General features: G+C 38.0%; 2 protein-coding genes across 2 annotated transcripts; one reads left to right on the top strand and one right to left on the bottom strand.

Annotated features, from left to right (window-relative positions):
• Window positions 1-1754: 1754 nt before the first annotated feature.
• On the bottom strand, window positions 1755-12636 carry ppa1b (inorganic pyrophosphatase 1b). The gene is made up of 11 exons (XM_062995220.1): window positions 12537-12636; window positions 9897-9961; window positions 9123-9176; window positions 8832-8951; window positions 8169-8255; window positions 7896-8022; window positions 7644-7771; window positions 6370-6455; window positions 5791-5866; window positions 3810-3849; window positions 1755-2044 (listed from the first exon to the last, which is right to left on the bottom strand). The coding sequence occupies exons 1-11, from the start codon at window positions 12595-12597 to the stop codon at window positions 2016-2018; spliced, it is 873 nt and encodes a 290-aa protein (XP_062851290.1). The 5' UTR covers window positions 12598-12636; the 3' UTR covers window positions 1755-2015.
• A 2428-nt stretch (window positions 12637-15064) lies between these two features.
• Window positions 15065-20056, top strand: eif4ebp2 (eukaryotic translation initiation factor 4E binding protein 2). Its single transcript, XM_062996178.1, has 3 exons — window positions 15065-15356; window positions 17051-17227; window positions 17877-20056. Exons 1-3 carry the CDS (start codon window positions 15224-15226, stop codon window positions 17906-17908), a joined length of 342 nt encoding a protein of 113 aa, XP_062852248.1. The 5' UTR covers window positions 15065-15223; the 3' UTR covers window positions 17909-20056.
• Window positions 20057-23216: the final 3160 nt, after the last annotated feature.

Genomic DNA, 23216 nt, shown 5'->3' with positions numbered 1-23216 from the left:
AGTGCAGTTTTATTAGTGAGATATTCTTTTTTTTTTCTTTGAAAGTCTGTGAGAGGCCTATCCAAACACCACTGGGCGAACTCCCTAATTTGTTCTAACTTACAAATACACATTTACAATGTAAAACAAATATTGACTACATCAGTAATTAACAACCTAATTATTAGCTGACCTCTAAACAAAGGCCAAAAGCCTGGTTGCACACATGCAATAATGTATGGGAATAGGCCTAAGTGCAGGCTGCACCTCTAGGTGCCAGTTTTAACAAGGGTGGTTTTTTTTGGCCAAAGTTCTGCGATGGATTGGCACCCAGGGTTCCTGCCTTGCCAGTGGTAGCCTAGTAGGTAGCGCTTTGAGCTATACACTGAAAGGTTGAGTGTTTGAATCCCAGCTCTGCCATTAAGCCACTGTTGGGCCCTTGAGCAAGGCTTTTAACCCTCTTTGCTCTAGGGGCGCCATACAATAGCTGACCCTGCGCTCTGATCCCAGCTTCCAAACAAGCTGGGATATGTGAAGGAAGAATTTCATTGTACTATACACCTGTATATGTATATATGACAGATAAAAAGCAGTCTATTCTATTCTATACTAACCATGACCTACCACAACCAACCCTGACTTTGATAATGTGGTTGTGGGGAAAAAATAAAACTTAAAAAAACTTAACATTAATTCTGTGGGGCATTTTTTAAATATATATTTTATTTATGCATTTTCTCCCCTTTTAGCGCGTCCAATTGCCCGATTGCATCATGCTTCCTCTCCACCAATGCCGATCCCTGCTCTGATTGAGGAGAACGAAGCTAACCCACGCCCACTCCGACATGTGGGCAGCATGACGTATGCATCTTATCACCTACACTTTGACGAGTGCAGTGCAGCTCAGCACTATGTACGGAGAGACACACCCTGAGAGCACTCTTTTCTCATCTCTGTGCAGGCACCATCAATCAGCCAGCAGAGTTCGTAATTGCATTAGTTATGAGAGAGAGACCCCATCCAGCTTAATCCCACCCATATCTGAACAACAGGCCAATCGTTGTTCATGTGGCCGCTCAGCCTAGCTACCAGGCAGAACTGAGATTCGATACAATGTATTCGAGATCCCAGCTCTGGTTCCAGCGTGTGTTTTTACCACTGCGCCACCTGAGCAGCTATTCTGTGGGGCATTTAAGGTGGCATAATTCCAAATGTGTTTCAAATCACACTCACAAAACCTCGATTACATTGTAGCTATTAATGCTGATGTCTTTTTCACACATTCACTGTATGGCCATTGGCCAGAATAATTTGGTCATATCTAACTGAGGAGTTCAGGTCATACCCATTGCTAACAGATGTATGAAATAAATTATAAAAAATAAAAGCATCCAAAAGATGAACAACTTGGAGGGGAACTGGAAAGTTAACTACAAACCAGATCAGCTTATCTATCAATATTCAGATGATCATCTGACTGAATAGCCTGCTTGCAGGGGTGAATGTGTAATTGTCATTTAGTTTTCTGTCAGAGTAATTCTCATATATAACTTCTGCCATGGATTATATATTGTTTATTAGTCTGTTCAAGAGGCAGAGCATTGCACAGCATTTTCTGCAATGGAGAAAGTTATTGATGAAGAGCAGTCTGACATTAATTCTCACCACATTCAAAAATTTAATGCTCCAAGGCGTGCACACACACACATTAACCAATATCCTTATAATAGGAGGCATCACAGTCATAAACAAAACCCTTAAAATCACATACAAGCTAACAGCAACAGAAAGTCTTTATTAATGCAAACTTACAGTACCTATGTTTGTCCAGACTTTATTTAGGTATTAGTGAAACAGTACTTAATGTCTTATGACACATTTTAACATCTTTTAATTAAATTAAAAGAAAATACCTGCTAACTGCTACTGCTTCCCTGATTTACAGTTACCAGTATTTGACAAATATCCATGTTTCCTACACAAACACCCACTAAAGAACTGGGATCAGACTGGTCCATCTAGATTGGGTTTCATCTTCACTTCTCATAATAATACCATTTTTCAACTGGAAAAAAATCACAACATAAATGTTAATTAAATGAAATGATGTAATTATGTATTACATGCAGCTTGAACATGCATTCATATGTACTGTAAGTGCAATGACCAGCAAAATGTCATCAGATAACACTGATATTCCACCTAGGGTTGCCAATCCTTATTCGGAAACTTAATGTCATGTTACGTATTGAACTGATACGGGACGTGCTTTGTTCCGTATTTTTATCAATGGGAGAGAAATGCTGCAGATTAGACTGAGACAGGGCAATATGTATGAAACAGAAGGAAACTGCTGCTCTTACTCAGCCTGGATGTCTGTCACGTTCCAGCACCCAGAGAATGTACGTGAGTCACGACCAATGAGAAGCACTTTCAGAGCAGCTTGTGTTTCTGGAGTTGCTTGGCACTAGTTCAGTTTTTGTCTAATGTCTTCTATGGTTCAGTGTTTGTAAAATACAATTTATAAATTAATTGTTATTCTGTTTAGAAGATTTTTTTTGCAATCTAAACTGTTTTTGCACTAATGTTTGAAATTATTTTATAATACCAGGTCTGTTTTATTTATAAAAAAAAATGTTAAATTGCTGTTTTGTAAAGATGGATTATGTAAAAATGTTGTGTGCACTATTGAGAAAAAATGTTACATGATGTTCTTTATGCATGTTGTTTTGCCAAAAATATGGTTCTGATTTATTATTATAAAGAATGAAAATAATATATGTTAAACAGCATAAATAAAACATTTTGATAATGTTCCTATGACGATGTAAGACCAGTTATATTTTTTATAGGTGAAACCCTAACCGCCTACCCCCCACTCCCGCTAGGTAAACACCTGCCAATCCCACCCCCCACCCAAGGGTGTTCCTTATTTCCAGTTCTGAAAGTTGGTAACCCTAATTCCACCCCATGACAAAAAACTGCCTTTTACCCTACTTTCAGTAGGGCCTTTAGAAAGTTAATATGTACATGTATTGGCTCTGAAAGGTACTGTCTGCCTATTTAAGCCAGTTCAGGAATAATTTCAATAAATTCCAATTACCAGGATCAACCGAGACCCCAGATTATTTTAGTTTTGTCAAAAGTCAATAAGCTTACAACCTTTCTTTAGAGGCTTGGACAATTAGCCTAACTGAGACACTATGTAATAAAAATACAAAAACATTTATGATCTTTTCTATTAAAAAATTGCTATTACACATTCTTTTTATGTCTGTAACAGCAACGATAAATTATGGAGCTAAAAAAGTGTTCGCTTGTTAGCTGATGTCCTACAACAATCTAAAATTTAATGATTTAATTAGTCTTTTGAGGATGTAATTATTTTACAATTTCAAGTGACAATCCTGAACTGTCTTCACATTCCTTATGAATGTCAACTATTTATTAATCCACCACAGCAAAACAAATATCATGATGTTAACACCTAAAACGTGCTTAACCTTAATTATCTTCTCCTAGTTGTTGGCTCTAGGAACCAAGGGTTTTTTTTGAGATATGAACAACTAGTTACGTTTTCACTCAAGCAAGCTTTTAGTCACAGCATGTAAAAAACACGTGGTAATGGGGCCCTCTAGTGGCTGCATGTGTCACTGATTGGACAGAGTAAGCCCTGCAGTAATGGAGGTGTCCACATGTTTAAGCACATTCTACTACATGTTTTGTGGGAACTTAAATTGACATCCCCAGGACAAGTGTCTCATGTCAGAAAAGGTTAATATATAGTTTAGAACAAAGATGAAAAGAGAGAGAAATCAAGACCTACATACCTGAGGTTGGAATGGAATCCGCTGCTCCACATGGACAAGTCTGATATAAGAAAATAAAATAATGAATAACCGTATCAGAAATATAGAAGCACATATTAACCATTAGCATTACTACTGCACTTACTGTAATGTGCTATTACCCAAATTGTAAATTAAAGTTCACTCACTATATTAATGGGAAAGTCTATTTTCTTTATATATCTGTGGCTTAACCAAAAGTAAGTACATTTACATTTAACAATTATGGCATTTTGCAGACGCAACTTACAATAGCAAAGCAACTTACAATAGTGAGTAAATACAATTTGAGCAATTAGGTTAAGCTGGTAGGGCGGTAATAGGGCTTGAACTGGCAACCTTCTGATCACTAATCAAGTAGCTTAATTATTGAGCTACTACTGCCTATTACTGCCCTGTCTTTGGTAAATATACTGTATATAAAAAATATTTTATAGTAGCCTAATATTATAATTTTGATTGTATATTATAAATAATAAATATACTCCTATCTCTGCATTTAATACAGATATCTATACTCTGCCTATTGGTAATAATTACAAATCTCTTCTTATTTTTTTTGCCACTAGCTTTGCTTCTTTCTCTTGCATCTTCTTGTCTTCTTGTTCCTCAGTCTTTGTCCCGTTTTTCGGTTACGGGGTCGGCATTTCCGGCTTCTTCCCGTTAGGGGTCGCCGGCGGGATTTGGCACAGTTTTACACTGGATGCCCTTCCTGACACAACCCTCCCTATTTATCCAGGCTTGGGACCGGCACTACAATGCACTGGTCTGTGCATCCCAGCGGCTAGATAACTATGGGACAATTCAGTGCCTCCAATTAGCCTAGCGGCATGTCTTTGGACTGTGGGAGGAAACCGGAGCACCCGGAGAAAACCCACGCAGACAAGGGGAGAACATGCAAACTCCGCACAGAAAGGACCCGGACCGCCCCACCCGGGGATCGAACCCAGTACCTTCTCGCTGTGAGGCGACAGTGCTACCCACTTAGCCACCGTGCCGCCCCTTTCTCTTGCATCTTAATGGTGTTAAATGTGAGGTAATGGAGTGCTGTCATCTAAGCTTTGTGTAAATATACTTTATTCTGCCAGGTGGGACAACAAAGACAAATTCTCCAAGACACAAGTTGTGTACAGTGTCATATGGGACAGTGGTAGCCTAGTGGGTAGAGCTTTGGGCTATCAACCGGAAGATTGGCAGTTCAAATCCAGGCTCTGCTATGCAGCCACTGTTGGGTCCTTGAGCAAGGCCCTTAACCCTCTGTGCTCCAGAGGCGCCGTACGATGGCTGACCCTGCGCTCTGACCACAGCTTCCAAACAAGCTGGGATATGCGAAGAACGAATTTCATTGTACTGTACATCTGTATATGTATACATGACAAAGTATATCTCCATAAGCATAGACAGAATAAATTATGTTTATAGCATAATTTCAAGAATGAGTTTTGTTTGATATTGGACTTATTGGTTTAGTTTATTAGTATTTTAATGTCATGTTTTATACTTTGGTTGCATTAATGACAGGACAGGTAATTACAGGTTACAACTCATCAGTTCAAGTTTAATGTCAAACACAGTCATGGACAATTTTGTATTTCCACTTTACCTAACATACACGTCTTTGGACTGTGGAAGGAAACAATAGCAGACACGAGGAGAACATGCAAACTCCACACAGAAAGGACCCAGACTGCTCTACCTGGTAATCTAAACCAGAAACTTCTTGCTGTAAGACAACAGTGCTACCCACCGAGCCACTTATAATTTACTTAAAGGGAAAGGTTTAAAAAAAACAACAACTTGATAATACACTTTAGTACTCATGCCCTTGTGTCTTGTGCCTATATAATAATTTAAAATATTTTACCAACATATGTATTATGTACTATTTTATTACAACATCAAAAAGCAGGCACAAGACACACTAGTTTGTATATAAAAGGAAAAGAAAGGATAACATTCTTACGCCATCAACAATTGCCTTGGCGTCCTCTGGTGAACAGCAGAATGAGCTGCCTCCTTTCGAAACACGAGTGTTTTTACTTCAAAGCAAAACAGAAAGATCAATATTACCTTACCTATATACAATGATGACAACGATTATTTGGATGTGAGTGTTATTTATCAGTTTGGGAAAGTAATTTAATAAAATGTAGATTCTGCATCATCTGTGTTCAAACATCACTGTATTCCAGGGAGCTGTGACACATACTTCAGCAGTGTGTCAGAAAATAATAATAATTAAATAACAGAACAAATAGTCAAAAACCTAATTCTTATCAACTCACTAGTACTGATCACCACAAGTATGTAGACAGCCCATTATTAAGCTTGTATTTTAGCCACAACCATTGCTACCTTGTGTATAAAAACGATTATGTAAAATTATATGCTTTCAACATTGTGGCAACCTGTGGGACAACCTTAATAAGAATGCCCATGGTTTTACAATATGTCAAAACAAACACCACAATGTCCAACTATAATATTCAGCTGCTACATACTTTTGGTCATAGAGTGTAAGAAACCATGAGTTTTATTTTACCAGTTCAGCTCTCCTGCGTTGGTCTGTTCAGAGATAAGTGCCTTCCAGAAGTCATGGGTGCTTTTGATGACCTTTATGGCAAAGTCCTGTAAATTAAAACATTAAGGTGACCAAAAGATTTTTACAGTACACTTATGTCATTTAAACCATGCTGGTAGAGAAATTGAATATAACAAGGTTTTAATCAGAATAGCTCTATCTACTTAGATAGGTAGTTCAGTTCCAGAATCTGGATAAGACACAGCAGCGCTGCTGGAGTTTTTAATCACTTCACTGTCACTGTTGGACAGCCAACAGTGCCCCGTGGGCAGGGTCCTGTGACCAGCTAGGTAGGAGTGTCTAATAGAGTGGACAGTGAGTGGACACGGTATTTAAAAACTCCAGCAGCGCTGCTGCGTCTGATCCACTCATACCAGCACAACACACACTATCACACCACCACCATGTCAGTGTCACTGCAGTGCTGAGAATGATCCACCACCTAAATAATACCTACTCTGTGTTGGTCCTGTGGGGGTCATGACTATTAAAGATCAGGGTGAAAGCAGGCTAAAAAAAGTATGTAGAGAAACAGATGGACTACAGTCAGTAATTGTAGAACTACAAAGTGCTTCTATATGGTAAGTGGAGCTGATAAAATGGACAGTGAGTGTAGAAACAAGGAGGTGGTTTTAATGTTATGGCTGATCAGTGTATGATATAGATTGACGGTTAATTCTATTGCAGCGATGCTGTAAAGTATGCTGTAAAAAACGATTTTTTTTTTAACTTAAATAAGCCCTGTATCAGCTCAGTTCACACGAAAATGATTGAATTTCTTTTCAAAAACTAAAAATAGACCCTATGTATAGTTATTATTTAATATCTAATACATGCCAAATTAATTTATTCACAAATTTTCACTAACCAATTCATTTTGATCAGGAAGGAAAGGCAGGAAGGCATACTGGACAGTGTGTAAAACCATTCTAGTGCATTACACACACACCCAGTTGCTGACGCACATGGACAATCTAAAGTAGCCAATCCACCTTCTAGACTGTACTCTCTGTTTTCTCTTAAAAGCTACACTTCTTATTGCTGTGCCACTGTGTCACCAGTAAGCATTTTTATTATTAACACATGGTCAATTACATAACAGTGACTTATTTAGGCACTCGTTTGCTTATTTAGTGACTTATTCAGTGATTTGTCACTTATTCTAGTCATATTTTTTTATTACTACTGCTAATGAAAGTAAGATTTTGTTTAAATATTAGAGAACATAACAGTACCTTATCTTTGAACTCTCCATTAAAAGCAAACTGGTTTTCAGGTTTGCCATCTGGCACTTTGTACCGTCTAAACCAGTCCACAGTGGCTTCGAGGTAGCCTGGCTTGAGTCGTCGTACATCACTTATGTCTAAAATTGACACAATAAAACTTAAGTTACAATCTAAAGAAATCACCATGGTGTAACATGGCAACATCAGGACAACAGAAGTGATAACAGGGCAATAAAAATACTGAAACTATAAATCACTCACCCTTCAAGTCATTTGCTTCTGGGTCATCAACATTAATAGCAATAACCTTCCAGTCAGTTTCACCTTCATCAATCATAGCCAACACACCCAAGACTTTTACCTTGATAACTTCTCCTCTTGTGCACACCTGAAAAAGATCCACATGATTATTCAAACTCAAACCTACATGAGGTTTTGTAGACAAGCAAAACATGACTGAAGACAACAATACAAATTAAATCTAAATGTATCTGGTGTATTTAAATAATTACAATAATAAAAAGAAATCAATACCCTGCTGCCAATTTCACAGACATCAATTGGGTCATTGTCACCACAGCATCCAGTATCACAGTCCTTGTGGCCAGGGTCCTCCCATGTCTGTTCAGGCAAAAATTGTCAGGGTTAGAAACAGATTTGGTACAGAACACCAAGTAGACAGTCCAGTATTTGTACTAATTCTGGTGGTAAACACTGAAAAACCTTAATGCTACTTGTCCAAAAACCTGTCCACAATAAAAATGAACAATTTGCAGTTCACCATCTACGTGATGGAAAAGAACTGTATTATTACCAGTCCCAGTATAACTTGCTATTTTTATTGCTGAATTTGTAATGGATTTTGGTTAAATTTTCCACCTTTTTGGGATTGGGAGAGTATTAACTGTATTAAAACTTAAAACTCACATTTCTGTCTCTCCTAACAATCAGTAAGCACTAGCCAATACTGGGCACCTATGAGCTTATGTTTATTAATATGGGGTAGCAGCCTCTCTACAATTGCACTAAACTGTCCAATAACATCACATAACGTGTAAATAGTCAGTGGCTGGCTTTCTATGTCTGAGTAAAAGCATATTCTAGTCCTCATTCTACAAATAATTCGTTTTTTAATATGCATTAATTTAAGATATGTATAGCATTGGCTACAAAATGATGTGTTTTCATTTGCTTTACCTGAGGGATAGCACCATAGTTCCAGATGTAGCCCTTGTGTGGGAACACATTGGCCACATAGCGTAATTTTCCCTTTTTCACATCCTGCTTTATTGGGTTGAGAGGGTCTTTGGTAGCAATCTGAGGGACAGAAAGACTTGTTAGCCTGATCTTGGTTCAGATACAATAAAGATATTTTTTAGCTCAAGATTTATAAACATCCGCATATTCTGGCCTTAAAGTAAGGGTCAGTTAAAGGAGCGATAACAGAACTATAATGCAAAAGACATTTTAATTCATGATTAGCCATACCTCCATTTTTGCATTTGTCCATCGGGGTACTTCAACAACCATGTGGAATATATTCTGTGGATTAAATAATTTAATAAATGATTACAAATTGTAGTCATAGGTACACGTCAGTCTGGTAACTGGCCTTTAAACTTAAAGCAGAAGATAAGATAATAAGTCCAGTGGAACTATTTAACACTGTTCTAGAAGGGTAAAGTACTTACACTAATCGCCACAACTGTATTATCCAAGAGGTCAAGTCAAGTCAAATGTACTTATAAAGTGCTTTATTTACAAGAGATATTGTAATTCTGTAATTTTACAGAATCTAGGAGCAAAAACCCCAAGCCCTGGGAAACACTGGCAAGGAAAAACTCCCCAAATATTACAAGGAAGAAACCTTGAGTGGGACCCATCCTCCTTGGGTAGCCTAGAGGATAATTCAGGTTCAATGTTTATGAATAATAATAACTTTAATAATAAATTTAAATGATTTAGAATTAAACAAACCATAAATATAAAATTATTTCTAACAAAAAATTATAACAAGTAAAAAGCGTAAAGAATTTGAGTTCATCGTCTTTCAGTCCAGTTTGTGGTAAAGTCTAATAGTTCTGGGCACAAGTGCTGACATAATAGATTCCTATTACATGATTAGATTTTTATGAAACCCATCAGTAATGGCATTGTTGGTATGGCAGCCTCAGGTGGGTAAAAGGGTAAAAAGGTGTTATAGGGGAAAATGCACCTTTACTAGAGTAACTTGCTAATTAAATTTTGATCTTAAGACAATACCTTGGCTTTATCAGCATGCATGGGAATGTCATGGAATGGGGAGATGTACTTTCCATCTTGATCCTCTGTTTAAAAAGAGAAAAACTTATTATTATTAAAATGTTAGCTATTGAAATGCAGAGATCACACAAGTAGAGATGAACAAAACCCTGGGACACTAAGTATCCATATCCAGACTGTTTTTGGCTTGAAACTAATTTTGCTATACTGTTCACAGCTACATCGTTCAAGCTTTGTTTTAAATCTGTTACAAAACAATGCTTAGTTTGCCTTTCACAAATATTCCTAACACAAAGTCTAATATAGACAGTTAATAGTGTTAAAGACTGTCCGACCGGGTCTGTTTTTGAGTTCTAGTGTAGTATAGTTAGTTCTATAGTTCTTGTGTGAGTTATAGGTCAGGTTAGACCAGTTTATCAGGTTTGTAAGAAGATTTTGCAATCTCAGTGAACTAGGCAGATTTGCAGAATGAGACAATATCATTATTTGCTTAAAAACGAGAACTAGCTTGTTTATATTATTATTGCTAGTCGCCTCTTTTACATTTACAGCATTTTTCTTATTCAACAATTATGACTAAATACAATTCAAGCAATCGAGATGATGGGCCCAACAGACTCATGAAATTAATTACATAAAATACCTTATATAAATGTAAACAGAAAATAGATCCTAAATTTTTAACTGTGTCAAAATTTTGGGGAGGACCCCTTCCCATTCTAGTATGATAACACGCCTGTGCACAAAGCAAGGTCTATAAAGACATGGTTTGATAAGTTTGGTGTGGCCTGCACAGACCCCTGGACTCACTGGAACCACTCTGGTCAAGGTTTATGGAATGGAATTGTGCAACAAGCTCATGGTTGGCTCAAATACAAACATGTAGTGTTTACTGTACCAATTAATAATTTTACAAACAAAACATGCTGTTTTTCTCAAATCTATTACATTTTAATTGAAACACTGCCTGCAAGCCAAGTCATTTAATTGACCATCAGTGCATGACCTTAGAGACACTCTTTTGACTATTTGGCACAAACTCGCATGCTCATGGTTTTGGAACCGCAATGGACTGAATGGCCACACATTCCCTAAGACACTCTCCAAAATTACGTGCAAAGCATTTCCAGGAATGTGAAAGCACAACTGTTTCCGAGTAAGAAAAATACTGAAGCACCGCAGTGAGTACTGAGATTTAATTCATACAGGACTCTAGCGGACCACAGAAAAAGGGGGAGAGAGGGAGGGAGAACGAGACCACCCATTTATAGAAAAGTTTGGAAACTTGTAAAATGTAAAATGCAATAAAACAGAGAATCTGTGATTTGTTTATTCTTTTGAACAATCATCAAAGTATGGTCAAGCATCTGTGCCTACTGCAGGGGTAATGCCCACTTACAGATGTGTAAAGGTAACATTGACTCATGAGCATTTATTGGGATCTTAGAGATATATGCTGCCATCAGGGAAACGTCTTTTCTTGTGACGTCCAGAGTTATTTCAGCAAGACAAAAGCGTGGCTTTGTAGACACGGTATGTGTGCTTGTATGGAGTCCAGACATGTCTCTTGGAAAAAAATGTTAGGTGCCGTATGGTGAGTAGAATCTGACAAATCCGACTACAGCCTGTTGAGCACAGCCTGTTAAGCAGCTTAAGTACCAAACAAAAATTGCCTTCCAAATCTGTTAAGAGTCTTTAATCAAAATCAGACATCAAATTCTAAATTTGTTTGTATTTACAACATACAACTAGATCAGTCAGACAAAGAATGAAAAAAAATAGAATATAGAATGCTATTGTCATATATACACAGATGTACAGTACAACAAAATTATTTCTTCACATATGCCAGCTTGTTTAAAAGCTGGGGTCAGAGCGCAGGGTCAGGCATTGTACAGCGCCCCTGGAGCAGAGAGGATTAAGGGCCTTGCTCAAGGGCCCAACAGTGGCTGCATGGCAGAGCTGGGATTCGAACTCTCAACCTTTCAGTTGAAAGCTCACAGCCCTACCCATTAGGCTATGTAAAAAAAATATCACAGATTCTTGTTTTTAATGCATTTTACTAAATGTCCTAATCCAGAGTATTGTGTGTGTTATACATGACTGGGTGTGTAAATACTGTGGGTGTGTAAATACTGTAGGTGTGTCTCTTTCAGCCTCCCCTGTTGTAGATACTGTTGCTAAGCCTTTTTTCTCTATTACAATCAGCTCTTTGTAGAACACGTTATGAATAATATGAAAAGGATTCCTAATTCATTTAAAGTCCGCATGTTAATTCATATACACAGAGCAAAACGAATATAATTAATGAGCTTAAAAGAAGAATCATATCTCTAATGTCTTACATTTTCATTACCAACTTGAATAATGAAATTAATTACTAGAAGGTTCTGAAACGTATTTGTTAATATTTCGCTGTTTATGTATATTAATAATATTATATACTGTTATATATCATTAATAATATATTCCACTTAATAAACGTTTAAAAAGCGATCTACGTAGCTAACACCAGTAAAACTAATGAATGATGCAACTGAAGTCTGTAGGTGACACGTGTGAACATACACCCACTCATTCTACACCTCTTTGGCTACTCAAACTTTACTTTTAAATAAATAAATGTAAAATTGCACTCACTGTAAAAGACCCTGTAAGTCAGAGTATTAAGGTTTCCTCTTTCTTCAATAGAGAAACTCATGGTTGATAGACGGCTCCGGTAAACGAGCACCAGCGATAACGCGATTCACCGACGTCAGAATAAAAAGCCAGCGTTTAGGCAGGGAGGTGTTTCATTCAGAAACTCTTCTTGCCTTCTTCACTTCCCCTAGAAGCGTACAGCAGGGCAAAAGGTTGCCGCCACCCATAAATACTGTAGATAGATACTTTATCAGTCCTGAAGGAAATTAAAGTCTCAGTAGCATTATACATCAATGAAGGTACACACTATAAAAATTCAACAATATAAATTCGAAAAAACAGCACAAACATAACAACCAAATTCGAAAGTAACCTAGCCTAGTGGGTAGGGTACTGGACTAGTAATAAAAAAAGTCACTTGTTCAAGTCCCATCACTGCCAGGTTGCCACTGTTGGGCTTTTGAGCAAGGCCTTTAAACCTCAATTGCTCAGACAGTATACTGTCACAGTACTGTAAGTCGCTTTGGATAAAAAACATCTGCAAATGCTGAAAATGTAAATACATTTTACATATATTGCATAACTACAGTTCCAAGTATACAGTGAATGATACAAATTAAATATAGATTAAATATCAAATAGTAAAGTGATAAAGTGACGAGTATTGCACATTGAATTGGGCCAATACAGCCATATCTATATATACATCAACATACATATGCATACACATACGTATATACATGTATATACACATACATACATGGCTACATGTACGGCCCTCAGTCCTTAGCTTTCACCCGCTGTCCCCAAATGCCTAATGGCTTTGGGGACAAAGGACCTTTTTAGTCTGTCCATGAAGCAGTTCTGTGACAGCAGTCTGTCACTGAACATACTCCTCTGTTTTATGATAACTGTGCAGGGGGTGGCTCTCATTGTCCATGATGGAGTACAGTTTTCTCTGGCTCCTTTTGTCTGCCACAGTTATGTTCATGCCATACGCCATATTCATTTATGTATTAACCGTCTGTTTTACCACTGCTTCATTCAGGTCAGGGTCGCTGTGGGTCTGATTTTTTGGACGAAAGGTAGGAACAACCCCACACACACATTCACACAAAGGGCAAACTTAAGCTCCAATTGATCTGACTGTATGTCTTTCACAGCCAGAGGTTGAACCCAGGCCTTTCTGTCTGTGAGGCAACAGAACTGCCCACAGCACCAACGTGCCACCCCCCCCCCCCCCCCATAAAAAAACATGTGGACACCCCTACTAATTATTGAGTTCAGATGTTTTAGTCATACCCATTGCTAACAAGATGATAGATAGATAGATAGATAGATAGATAGATAGATAGATAGATAGATAGATAGATAGATAGATAGATAGATAGATAGATAGAACACATTGTTGTGGCAACAGTTTAGAAAAGATTCTTTCATGTTCCAGCATGACCGTGTCCCTATGCACAAAGAGAAATTCTTAATCAGTGCCTGATCTCACAAATCTTTTGACTTACTGTGCACAACTTTCAACAGACCCAACTTATGAAGAGTGAAGGCTGTTAAAGCTGCACATTTTTGTTGACCTATCGGCCAATTGGAATAACTTATATTATGATATAGATTGGAAAATAACATGGCTTTTACCAAATAATTTTTAAATCACAAATAAGGTAAGGGAAGTAACTCTAAGGATTCTGCACAAATGTTACCCGATCAATAAAACTATTGCTTAATTTAAAAAAGATATAAATACAGAATGTTCATTTTGTCACAAATATGAAGAATCCCTTACTCACTTATTTTGGGATTGTTCATTTTGCTCAGTTTTTTTGGACTGATTTAAATAATTTTATTAATAGAAAAATTTACTATAACTTTAAATTGAAAACTGAATTTATTCTATTTGGAATAACTAAAAGTGACATATTGAATTCAGATGAGACTTATATTGTCAACCTTCTCTTAATATTATCCAAATATCACATTCATTGTTGTAAATTTATGAATAATAGACCAAACTTCAACACTTTTAAGGCATCCTTTATATCATACATTAATTCGTTAAAACTCACTCATAAACACAAACACAGAGGGACAGAATAACCACCACTGTTCAAGGGGCCCATTTGTTTTTCTTTATTTAATTTGTTTTTTGTTTGTTTGTTTAGAAAGGCATAGCTAAAACAATTTATGTAATATTACAGAATTTAGTGTAAAGTGAAGAGACAATGACCACTGCTGTTCAAGGGGCCCAATTGAGGCAAATTGTGTTTATGCTGAAGGGACACTGGGAGGGACACTGGGAGGGACCCCCGGAAAGGGACACCGACAGAACAACCTCTGACAACCATCAATCAAGCTCATTTTTAAGTGATACTTCTGGTAACTTGTCTACTGCATTTTCTTAATTCAATTTTGCTTTTCTTGTACAAGCTACATTTGGCTTTCGGAATGAGACGCGTCCTGGTCGAACACGTGTTCAGCTCTGAGCTCATATCCTTCGCAGGCGCTGTGCTTCCTGCCTGGCGGAGGGAGGGACGGTGCTGACGGCTGGGAGGACGAGGAGGTAACCGACAAGAAAGCTTAGGAAAGAAATAGAAAAGAAAGGAAAAGGGCCCGGGGTTTCACCTTCCGTCGGCATTCCAATTTCAACTTAACGCCGCTCAGCAACCCAATTTAGTGCAATGTCGTCCAGTCGTCAGTACAGCGAGAGCAGGGCCATTCCGACCAGGACGGTGCTGATCGACGACTCAACGCAGCTACCTCACGATTATTGCACCACTCCTGGAGGCACTTTATTCTCTACTACCCCGGGCGGTAATGCACTCTTAATGCTCACCTTTAATACTGTGCTTATATCTGCAAACAAAATTGTTACTTGTTATTTAATAGGCTCGACGTTACACTGTGGCCTAGTAGCCTCGCCAGGAAACCTGGCATGTTCAAAACAAAAACAAGGGTTGCGTTTTCAACGGCTCCTTACATCCTATATAGGCTACCTATCAAGGGTATTGTGTAATTTCTTATACAGCGTGTATAGTGCACTTCACTTCCGGATGAAAGCTATTTGAGATGCAGCCAGTCACTTGTGCCGGATATTCTGTGGCTTTTTAAATAGCGTGATTGGTTACATTGAAGAACCGTGATTGAGAAGGAGGACTGTACAGTGCAGCCAACAAAAAGCTGATCCTGTTATATAACAGCAGCCGTGTGATGGCAGGCGTGCGTCCTTCTAGCACTGTCTTGTCCTTTAGAACAGGCCAATTAAAAAGTACACCTGGTAGAATTAGGCCCCAGCGGGTTACAAGTTGTGAACAGTAAAGCTTTTAGTGGAGTAAAGGCTTGTTCGAGGTGAGTCTTCAATGCAAATAAAGGAAGAATGTAAACAAGCTGTATTTAGCAGTAAATAAAGTACATCAAACAATAATTTTCTTTACCCACAGGAGACATATTTCATTAGTCTAACTGACCACACACACACGCAGGTTTAATGTTATCCAGTTCAGTCGTAAAAAACCTTAAAAGAGCCTCACAGTGAAGATAAACCGGAGCTGTTTGTGTGTGTTTGTGCCTTTAAGAGAAATGATCTGTTCACTGTATCGCTTAAAGTGATTCACGAGTCGATTCATTTTCCGCGAAGCGTAAATTTCTCTTCTCAGTTATCTCTCCGTGTTTACTGTTATTAATTAATGTCGTGGTTTTAAATAAACACCAACTAATACAGAACATTTTGTGTGACTCTCTTACATTAAAAAGCTTAATTAAAAAGCTTAATTAAAAAGCTTAATTAAACTGCTACTACCACAGATCTGTAACCAAGTCAGACTCGTTCCGTCTAAGGAGCTAAAAGTTTTCTGATGATCCTAAAAGTTCAGCAGATGATCCTGAACTAACGAATTTGGTAATGAATAAACTTCTGCCTCTGATTGGCTCTGTAACGTTTTCTGTTCTCATCTACATCACAAGTAAGAACCGCTTACGATTCACCAAAGTGAACCAGGAGTTTATATAACGTGCTGATAGAATCGACTCAGATGTGACCGGGTTGAATTATCTTTTCAAAGTAAATATTTCAATCAGCAAAATTACATCGTATGTATGATGCACAACGTTAATGATGTTATTTTAGGTCATGAAGAGCTTTCACGGTGGTTTCTGTACGATGGTTGATGAATGGTGATGTGATGGTTGGTGCTTTGTAGCTCAAAGTCTGGATCAATCCACTGAGCTGTTAACTTAACATGATCTTTTATATATCACACGATCGGATCGGCTACTTTCAGGAAATATCGGCCGATCGCCGATAGCATATTTTGATTAAAAATCGGCCGATACCGATTCATAGCCGATCGATCGTTCCATCTCTAATAGAAGGTATACATACATAGTTTTAAATACGGTTTGATGTGTCTCGGAATCAAGACCAGTCACTGAACAGCATTCACTATTAAGTCTGTGTGTTTGAAATGGATTTAAACTGGGTGTTCTCTGTTTTCATTGCTTTACTGTAGGCACCCGGATCATCTATGACCGTAAATTCCTGTTAGACCGGCGTAACTCCCCTATAGCCCAGACTCCACCAGCACACCTGCCGGTCATCCCAGGAGTGACGAGCCAAAACGTTATAAATGAGAACAAGAAGAACGAAGCTAATAGCATCAACAACCATGATGGCAAGCCAGGAGCAGGTTTGTCTTTTATTTATTTTATCTTCAACAGATTGGGCTGACATAGTAATAGATGTTTTTGAGGTCTATGACCTCTGAGATGTAGATCCCTAAAATAATATAAATAATGTAATATATAAGCGCTGGCATTCACAGGACTTGTAAATGGAGCCCCCCAGTGGCACAATCAAAAACCTTTTGCTCAGTCACCCGGAGGGCACCAGTTATCAGTGGCTTAGAGCTGATTATCTCTCGTCACTGGATTGAAGGAATGTCATGTTTGTCTCTGTCAGTCATGTGATGCTAGCCAATCTCGAGAGACTTTAAGTGGATGCCTAAGGGCATGGGCATTTGACCCCATTCTTCAAAGTATGTTGATCTGCCAAGAATTACATGGGTCAACAGCTTAAAGAGGCAGGGACAGGCTTCACATTTTATCACAGTAAAATTTAAGCATGAGAACATATAATGATAAAGATCATTATTACAAAATATAAGTGTAATTGTATGGAACGTTGTAATCTAGGTGTACTTGATTCGCTCAGTGACCTTGGAAAGGGTCATGCTGTAACCTAAGAGCTATGCTAATCACACACATAATTAGGATACCGTACACAAATAAAACATTTTCTTCCATGAGAAAAGTAAAATTGTACTTTTTGTGCCACAGGTGAAGACGCTCAGTTTGAGATGGACATCTAAAGAAGAGGAACCGACATAAAAAGCTAACAATAACCTGGCGCACAAGTGTGCCAGTGGCTTGGCTTGTAGAAACCAATGTTGTGAGCACTCTTCTTTAGCTCTATCTAGCTCCTGGGTGCTAAGTAATCATGGAAATAGTTAACTCATGTTGGCCTAGTGTGCTGCTGAAGCCCTGAAAGTTACCAAGCTGATTTGTTTGATTAGGTTTCAGGGCTACCAACAGCTATACATAAACACAGCAAGAAAATGTCTATTTTAAGTGCCCAATACAACAATTATTGTTAACGGATTTACTTGCAAAACAGCTATCAGAGATTTCTTCATGGGGAATTTAGTAAAGATCTAAGATGACACTGTTAAGTTTGATACCCTTTAGGGGCCCAAATGCTTTATTTTGTGCAACTGATTCTTTGCTTTGGTCTGGACATCTACTTCAGTACACATTCTGTTGCCTCCTTGTTTTATCCATTTCACTTTTATTTTTTTTTTCATAGCATGATCTGGAATCCAGCATTTTGGCTCAGAATGAATTGAAATGAAATTCTCATTCCATGCCTTTAATTAGGTATCTGTATGTTTAGCATGGAAAATAGTTTATAAAACACCAAAACCATGGACCTTAAGTGATTTAGGCTAGCCAGAGTCCTGCCAAATTTGATTTGTGTTTTGATTTTCTGCTCCTATGTAGATGATATATATACACACACCTATATACCTACCTACACACATTTTTAATTATTGCTACAGGGCAGGAGGTTAATTTGATTTATCAGGTAGTCTTGAACTAATGAGAATGTAATATAATCTTACATTCATCTTGATACCAATATCATTTGTCCCTACCTTTGATTTGAGAGTAAATCCTGATGATACTTGAAGTATTACCGTCAGTTTGTGTTCACTAAATCTGATGAACAACAAAAACTGTAGTAAACGTGACCCAAAATTTGTTGCTGGTCAGGAGTAAAGGCAACATGCACAGCTTTGGACTGATCGAAGAGTTACACATGATTTCATATTAATAATGAATAGAATGGTTTTCAAATCCCGAGCTGGTCTCAGAATGCACTTACATCACATACTTACCAGCACTTCTAGCTCTTACAGGTGAAATAACAGGGGAAGTATGTTATATCAAAGCCAGTTGTGATGTCTACGCTCACGTTTCGATTGCTACTATATTAACAAACCCTCATTGTCAAATCAAAGGTAGGAAAACACTGAAGTGTTGTCAGGTTGTAAAAAGCTATTTAGTTTTGTAATGACCTGGCATTGATTTTTTTTGGGTTAGAGGAAAAGCTTGAATGAAACATTTCCAATGCGTCTATATTTTTTTAAGCTCTTTTTGAGCTTGTTCTAAACTCAGACGACAGCATTATACAAGGTCATTTTCTGTATCACTTCAATTGTTTTTCCATGCTTTCTCATTTTGAATTTTGGTTAAAGATATGTAAAGTGGCTTATTGAGAATACACCTCATTCTAAATGGATTACACAACACCGAATGTGCTGATATCATTTTCTCTTTCATTTTCTAATAATCCCTGTGCTTCATCTTTACCCATGCCTTACTTTACTAACCTTAGAAAATGTGACTTAAATTCAGACCCCTTTTCTCCAAATTAGATTTATGATTTATATTTGGGCACATGTCGACTGTTATTTGTAACACTTTAAAGGTGAAAAGGTTTGGGCTTGCAGCTGTGTATAGATGTGACATTTGGTCATTAATAATTTTTAACTAATTGGCTTTATTACCTTCTGGTTTAAAATAAAATGTTTTCCTTTCTTTCTGTAGCATAAATGCACAATTTTTAAAATTTAAATTCTCGTCGGTAGTAGAAGATATAGATGAAGGCACCTTGTGTGATTTTCTGAGCTGTCTACAATAAGTACAATGAGCTGTTAGACTCCTCAGTGTCTTCAACATCTGAACTAAAATATTACATATTAAATATACAGCCAGTGAAATTCACACTTTGTTTAGGTGATACAACTTTGTACTTGTGTAAGACTACATCTGGGATTATTTCACAGTGGCACAAATGATTTTTTTTCTGGATTTGAGACCCTGTTAAATTGACTTTAATTTCAATCTAATGCCAGTGGAAACTATTACAGCAAAACCAATAAAAGTTTCTTTGAAAATGCTGTTTGTATCATCCTTTGTTATATTCCCTAATCATTTCTTTCAGAAAACCACTAGATGGAGTAACAAATTGTTAAACGGACAATTTATCTGATGCGGATAAACGAACCCTTTTAGACTAAATCCATTTTAATATCTGTAAAGTTATATTAATTATATTATTGTTTATGTGATCAGCAACAGATTTTAATGGGATTTTTTTTAGTTGTGGACACTAACCTGTATTTCAGCATCTTTTGACTTTACCACCTCCTTGTTTCTACACTCACTGTCCATTTGATCAGCTCCACTTACCATATAGAAGCACTTTGTAGTTCTACAATTACTGACTGTAGTCCATCTATTTCTCTACATACATTTTTAGCCTGCTTTCACCCTGTTCTTTAATGGTCAGGACCACCACTAAGCAGGTATTATTTGGGTGGTGGATCATTCTCAGCACTGCAGTGACACTGACATGGTGGTGGTGTGTTAGTGTGTTGTGCTGGTATCAGTGGATCAGACACGGCAGCGCTGCTGGAGTTTTTAAACACTTTACTGTCTCTGCTGGACTGAGAATAGTCCACCAACCAAAAATATCCAGCCAACAGCGCCCTGTGACCACTGATGGTGTAGAAGACGACCAACTCAAACAGCAGCAATAGATGAGCGATCGTCTCTGACTTTACAGCTACAAGGTGGACCAACTAGGTAGGAGTGTCTAATAGAGTGGACAGTGAGTGGACACTATTTAAAAACTCCATCAGCGCTGCTGTGTCTGATCCACTTATACCAGCACCATGTCATTGTCACTGCAGTGCTGAGAATGATCCACCACCCAAATAATACCTGCTCTGTGGTGGTGCTGGGAGAGTCCTGACCATTGAAGAACAGCATGAAAGGGGGCTAACAAAGCATGCAGAGAGACAGATGGACTACAGTCAGTAATTGTAGAACTATATGGTAAGTGGAGCTGATAAAATGGACAGTGAGTGTAGAAACAAGGAGGTAGTTTTAATGTTATGGCTGATCAGTGTATGTATACTGTAACCCAGAAGATTTTCTTATGTTAGACAATCCACAATAAACTTAAGAACTCAGTTTTATAAAGGTTGTTTTAGCTTGGAAGTATGTGTTCCAATCATTCAGTCATTAAAAAAACAGAAGTAATTAAAATTCCAAGACTATCCTGTAGATTGTAGAAGTGTGGGTGAACTTTTGACTTTAACTGTCTGCAAATCACCAGAATAACTTTGATTTGTTTAATTCCAGTGTTTAAAAGCAAAATAAAACTACAGCTTTATTGTAGACATCTTCACATCTGTCATATGTCTGTCTCACTGCAGATAAGGTGGACAGAAAATGGATTAAACACTGGATTATTTCTTTAATTATTTTGAAACTAGGGTGTATAAATGATTCTTGAGAAGTGCTCAGTTGCTTGGAAACCCATGGCAACGCTGTCCATGGCGCTCCAGCAGGGTTTCAAGCTGAGGCTGTTCTTTATCAGTGCTATGAAAGGCGCCACCTCTTAAAAAGACTTTATTTAATCCAGACAGAAAGCTCTGAAAGAAGCTGGCACTAAAACTAAGGCTGTTTGTCAGCAAGTACACAACGACTTACACAATTTTCATTTCCTATTCACTAAAAAGAACACACTGATTATTTTAAACACCACACAGGCCTACATATTTTCACTTATTTACTGTTTCTGCTTTAGGATGTAGTCTAAATATTTGTTGGACTAAGTTTTTCACAACCAGCTGTGTTTTTATTATAACCCCTCATTACCTCCAGAATTGTAAATGTTTGTTTATTAGGATTTTAACATCACATTTTACACTTTGGTTACATTCATGGCAGACACAGTAGATACTCGTTACACAAGATTAATCAGTTTACAAGGTTATATCGAACGCAGTCATGGACAATTTAGTGTCTTCAATTCACCTCCCTTAGATGTCTTTGGAAACCGGAGCACCCGGAGAAAGGACCCGCACCGCCACACCTGGGGATTGAACCCAGGACCTTCTTGCTGTGAGGCGACGGTGCTACCCACTTAGCCACTGTGCCGCCCCTAAAATTGTACAACCTAGTGACCAGGACCAGTGTGTTTTTTTTTTTTTTTTTATATTTTCTTTATGAATTTTTCTCCCCATTTTCTCCCTTTTTAGCGCGTCCAATTGCCTGATTGCATCATGCTTCCTCTCCACCAATGCCGATCTCTGCTCTGATTAAGGAGAACTAAGCTAACCCACGCCCCCTCCGACACGTGGGCAGCATGCCGTATGCATCTTATCACCTACACTTCGACGAGTGCAGTGCAGCCTAGCGTTGTGTACGGAGAGACACACCCTAAGAGCACTCTTTTCTCATCTCTGTGCAGGCGCCACCAATCAGCCAGCGGAGGTCGTAATTGCACCAGTCATGAGAGAGAGAGACCTCATCCGGCTTAGTCCCGCCCATCTGAACAACAGGCCAATCGTTGTTCATGTGGTTGCTCAGCCCAGCCGGCAGGAAGAGTCGAGATTCGATACGATGTATTCGAGATCCTAGCTCTGGTTCCAGTGTGTGTTTTTACCGCTGCGCCACCTGAGCGGCCTGGACCAGTGTGTTTAATATAAAATAATACACAAAAATAAAACATCTGCATCATTTATGAATGAGAGCAGAATAGAAGTCCAGAAAGATCCCAGTTTCATTGGAAAAATAATGCTTTTGCCAACTTTGTGATGGACCACTGTATCGAAAACAACCAACAGGCTCAGGTAACAGCTTAACCACCATTATTAACTGTACAAATCAGATATTAACACATGTTTAGTTTGTTGATAAGAGACATGAGCTTTAACATGAGTGCTAAAAACACATACTGCATTAAATACATTACAGAGAAAAGCTTATTTTAAAGTCTGCACGGCCGAAACTATAATGAAAGACACAGGGCAAAGTTGGCATCTGTGCTAGTGAAGCAAACTGTTTTTTAAGGTTAAAAAATTTAAAGTATTTTTAGTAAATGATAGAGTTGGGGTTAAATGTTCATATTTCAGACTAATACCCTGTCAGTTTGGCACTGTTTGTTTCCTTGCCTCTGCCTTTGATTTCGCTGGTTCTTGACAAGGCCGCTGACAATCTCTCTTCTCGTAGTATTGGAGCCTCTTAACACAAGCTTTTGTTGAC

This window comes from Trichomycterus rosablanca, chromosome 5 (genome assembly GCF_030014385.1).
Source record: "Trichomycterus rosablanca isolate fTriRos1 chromosome 5, fTriRos1.hap1, whole genome shotgun sequence".
Taxonomy (NCBI): Eukaryota; Metazoa; Chordata; class Actinopteri; order Siluriformes; family Trichomycteridae; genus Trichomycterus; species Trichomycterus rosablanca.
The sequence above is the reverse complement of the archived record's forward strand: the minus strand, read 5'-3'. Positions and strand labels throughout refer to the sequence as shown.

Bases quoted from the DNA above. Each gene is read 5' to 3' on its own strand.
- ppa1b (XM_062995220.1), bottom strand. From the start codon at position 12,597: ATGAGTTTCTCTATTGAAGAAAGAGGAAACCTTAATACTCTGACTTAC. The intron at 8,952-9,122 runs GTATGGCTAATC...TCTGTCCCTCAG, and splicing joins GGACAAATGCAAAAATGGAG to ATTGCTACCAAAGACCCTCT. The intron at 5,867-6,369 runs GTAAAATAAAAC...TTTGCTTTGAAG, and splicing joins AACGCAGGAGAGCTGAACTG to TAAAAACACTCGTGTTTCGA.
- eif4ebp2 (XM_062996178.1), top strand. From the start codon at position 15,224: ATGTCGTCCAGTCGTCAGTACAGCGAGAGCAGGGCCATTCCGACCAGG. The intron at 15,357-17,050 runs GTAATGCACTCT...GCTTTACTGTAG, and splicing joins ATTCTCTACTACCCCGGGCG to GCACCCGGATCATCTATGAC. The intron at 17,228-17,876 runs GTTTGTCTTTTA...TTTGTGCCACAG, and splicing joins TGATGGCAAGCCAGGAGCAG to GTGAAGACGCTCAGTTTGAG.